General features: G+C 36.9%; 1 protein-coding gene across 1 annotated transcript; it reads left to right on the forward strand.

The window, feature by feature from the left end:
* Window positions 1–355: 355 nt before the first annotated feature.
* Window positions 356–3,292, forward strand: LOC149562299 (Pentatricopeptide repeat (PPR) superfamily protein). Its single transcript, XM_089825826.1, has one exon. It carries the CDS (start codon window positions 486–488, stop codon window positions 2,979–2,981), a length of 2,496 nt encoding a protein of 831 aa, XP_089681952.1. The 5' UTR covers window positions 356–485; the 3' UTR covers window positions 2,982–3,292.
* The last annotated feature ends 1,135 nt before the right edge of the window (window positions 3,293–4,427 follow it).

The raw sequence follows: 4,427 nt of genomic DNA on the forward strand, positions 1-4,427 counted from the left end.
AAATAACAATTTATTAAAAGTAAATAATATAATTTCAAATAAATAATACTTTTTAACTTTTTGTCTACTTATTTATGTGTTGTATAAAATAATTTAGGCAAAATATTATTAACACAAAATAAAATAATTCTTTAAATAAAAATAAATAAATATAAAAATAACCTTATAAATTCATATCATTAATAAAATCAAATAATTATAAAGTAAAATAATTGCACAGATTGTAACTTCGAGATATTTTGAAATAAATATCTTATTTTGTTATTATATTCTTTTATTATATTCATATAATTAATAATAATAATAATAATAATAATAATAATAATAATAATAATCCAAAATTTATGGAGAGGGGTTTTACACATCCAGTCTTTTTGTCCAGAATCGAGTTTTCGATACGTTCTGCCAAGCTATAAGTGAAAGTGGAAAGCGTTCAGGGTTCATATGTTTGTGGATAACAAAACAGACGGAAAGAGAGCCAACCAATGGCCGATCCTTCAATGGTGTTACGGCCCTCGTATCCACACACGCCCAAGTCCATCTTGACTCAGCCTTCTTTGCCGGCTCCGGCTCCTTCTCCTGTACTTCCCCTTCTTCAACGACTGCTCGCTCCGCCTCGTGAACAAGAACACATCAAACCTAACTCGAAATTCATTGAAACCCAGCAGAAAAATCAAAAGAACCAGTTAGCGATAGAACGCTCATCCAGACCCACTCCAAGCATCCGAAAGAAGTACGAGGACAGTTGTTTTTCCCAACTGGTTACTCATGAAGAAGAAAATTCCAAACGAGGGAGATATAGCGGAGTCAAGAAGAAAAAAGGGACCTTCAAGAGAAAACTCACAGAATCTGGTAAGCTGGTTTTTGAATCTATTCTAGGAGAAAATGACGACATAGAGAAAATTCTGGATTTGGGTATTGAAAAGTTAGCTGAAGGGGACTTGATAGCTATTATAAGAGGGCTAGAAGATGTTAGAGAGTGGAAGAAGGCTCTGGAGGTGTTTGGGTGGATGAGGAAACATGAAGATTACAAGCCAACTTGGGGAGCAGTTTGTGTAATGATTAGGTTTCTGGGCGAGGAGGGAAAATTCGACCTAGCTGTTGGCTTGTTTAGGGTTCTTCAGGAGGAAGGCTATTCCATGGATACTTACGCCTATAATTTATTGATCACCGCCGGTTCAAAGAATGGAAAATATAATGATGCGACATTGCTTTTCCAGGAGATGCAGGAAGGAGGACTTGAGCCCAACCTTCTCACATATAATTTGATGCTTTCCGTGTATGGGAAAATGGAACCCTGGCATAGAGTTGCCGGTCTTTTCGATGAGATGAAAAATCGAGGTATTAGACCTGATGAGTACACCTATAATACTCTTATCGGCGCATGTCGTAGAGATTCTCTTTGTGAAGAGGCAACACACATCTTTCATGAGATGAGAGCGGTTGGATTTGAGCCAAGTAGGGTGACCTACAATTCTTTGCTAGATTTGTATGGAAAATCTCGGCGCCCTGAGGAGGCATTGAACACCTTGCAAGAAATGGAGAAGAATGGGTGCTCTCCTAACATTGTTACTTATAATATGCTGATATCTGCTTACGGTAGAGCTGGTCTGTACTGTGAAGCGATCTCTTTAAAGGATACTATGTTAGGAAAAGGAATTCATCCTGATGTTTTTACATATACCAGTTTACTCTCTGGATGTGACAAAGCAGGACGGCCAGGGATCGCTATGGAGATTTTCCAGGAGATGAAAAATGCAGGCTGCACCCCAAATCTGTGCACATATAATACTCTTATTGTTATGTATGGGAATAGAGGAAAATTTGAGGAGATGATGAAAGTTTTTGACGAACTTAGGTCTAGTGGGTGTATTCCGGACATTGTTACATGGAATGCTATGCTATCAGTTTTTGGACAGAATGGAATGCATGTTGAGTTGTCTCAAGTGTTTAAAGAAATGAAGGCTGCAGGCTTTGTGCCAAAGCGGGAAACATTTACTACTCTTATCTGTGCTTATAGTAGATGTGGATCAGTAGAGCAGGCTATGACAATCTATAGTGGGATGCTGAAGTCTGGCTTTTGTCCTGACCTTTCTACTTACAATGCAGTACTGGCAGCCCTGTCTAGAGAGGGGCTTTGGAGGCAAGCAGAGAAAGTCCTCATAGAGATGAGGGGTGGGTGCTGTAAACCTAATGAAGTTTCCTATTGTTCATTGTTGAATGCTTATGCCAACGGGAAGGAGATAAAACGATTGAGGGCCCTGGCAGATAAAATATATGCGGGTGCAGTCTACCCCAGCAGACTTCTTCTCAAGACAATTGTGCTAGCAAACAGCAAGTGTAACCTTCTCCCAGCAACAGAGTATGCATTTTCCGAGTTGAAAAAAAGGCGTTTCTTAATAGATTTAAATACCTTCAATGCCATGATTGCTATTTATGGAAGGTTAGGCCTGGTTGATAAAGCGGAAAATATATTAGACTCTATCAAGGAGAATGGTTTGGTTCCTGATTTAGTAACATACAATACTTTGATGAACTTGTATGGTAAAAATGGGCAGTGGAGAAAATCGGAAGAAATCCTTAGAGAAATACAAACAAATGGGTTGAAGCCAGATCGTGTATCTTATAACACAGTTATATATGCTTACAGCAAAGGTGGCCTGATGCAAGATGCTTCAAGACTTCTTAGAGAAATGATAACATCCGGCATTACCCCTAATGTTATCACATACAATTCATTTGTTGCTAGCTATTCAAATCTTTCGATGTTTGAGGAAGCTATGGATGTTGTTGAGTACATGAAGAAACAAAGATGTAAGCCTAATGAGTCCACCTACAATGCAATTGTAGATGGCTTTTGTAAAGAAGGTAGATTCAGGGAAGCAACAATATTTGCTTATGATATCAGGAGACATGATCAATTTTTCTCTAGAAAAGAAGAAGCTAGGCTTGTTCAGCGTGTACATGATTATCATACTTAATAGCTGTCCAGGCCATTTTCTAAATGATCATCAGGAACCATCAATCATAGATTTCTAGGAATCATTTAAATCTCTGGATGTCCAGTCTATCAATTGCTATTTACCAGCAAATTGATGAGGCTAATTTAGCAAATGAAGATGCTTTGTAATTTCACTTACCTGTCTTATTGTCAAATAAGTTGAATGTCGTATGACTAGGCATTCTTCTTTTTGCATTCTTTTATGAGAACTTATCAACCGTGGCAGTAGTTAGTACGAAAAGTTCATTGTACTGTTAATATTTGAATAAGAACTCACAAATTTTTATCTAATTTGGCTTACTAGTGCATAGAAATTTAATATTATTCTATATATTAAGAATTAGATAACTTAGCATAGAGTGGTGTTTTTTCATTGGGGAAACTGGAGTTTTCTTGCAGACTTGGCACCAAATCTCTGAAGATTTCTTCTCTTTGACATTTAAGAACTATGCTACTCTCAAATTTCTGGTGATTTAACTTCATAGAGGTAGTTTTTCTTTTTTCAGCAAAGCAAAACCAAGGCAGTTTACAAGTGGAATCTTGGTGACACCGTGCTAACTGCTGAGTTATTTAGAATTTCAGATTATATATTTACAACCAATCTCAAATTGCACTGGCTAATGTTATAAAGGCATCCACTTTCACATCTTACTGGAAAATGGTGATTTGTAATGACTTTGTGGTGGCAAAGTGTCTGTTTTATCATAGATTCCTGAAGGCCACATCATCATTCCAGCTTAGAATGAATGTGGTGTAGGTGACATTGACTAGGCAATATCCTATTAGGGTGTTCATATATCTGGCTTTTATATTGGCATAATAGAAATCAAAATACCTTTAGTTATGAAGATGTGAAACGGATAATTTTATCGCTTTTTGGGTGTATTATTGGTGCTGGAGTAGAGGGAGCTGGGTATTTAAGGTTAATTTTAAATATCTGGCAGCATTAGTGATGGCTTCAAGAGGGTCAATGGAGCAAAATCAGGCTAAACTGGGATTAACAGGTGAAAACTTCATTTTTTATGGGTTATCAAACTTAACAACCAGTGGCATTGTTGTACCATTCATTGGAGTTGGAATTAGCCACCTGTATGTCATGACAAAAACACTAGGATTTGTACCAAAGCATTATTCCTTATCTAGAGAGTTTGGCCTTCATGTGTTTGTGCATGTTCTTCTGCGAGGTAGAGCTGTCTTCCCAACTATCTTCAAGATTACAAGACTTAAGTTTTTGATCTCACATATTTAGATCTTCTATATTCTTAGCTATAATTCAAAGAAATTTGTTTGAGCAGAAATTGAAGGAGCAGAGGAAACCTTTTCTTTTTTTTTTTTTGGCAAAGGACTTCTCAAGCTCCAAATTCAAGTGCCTGAATTATTATTTTGTTGAAAACTTGAATGAGATATTATGGCATGAAAACTTTAG

The sequence above is a fragment of the Cupressus sempervirens genome, chromosome 4 (assembly GCF_028749045.1).
Source record: "Cupressus sempervirens isolate cs-2001-9-10 chromosome 4, ASM2874904v1, whole genome shotgun sequence".
Taxonomy (NCBI): Eukaryota; Viridiplantae; Streptophyta; class Pinopsida; order Cupressales; family Cupressaceae; genus Cupressus; species Cupressus sempervirens.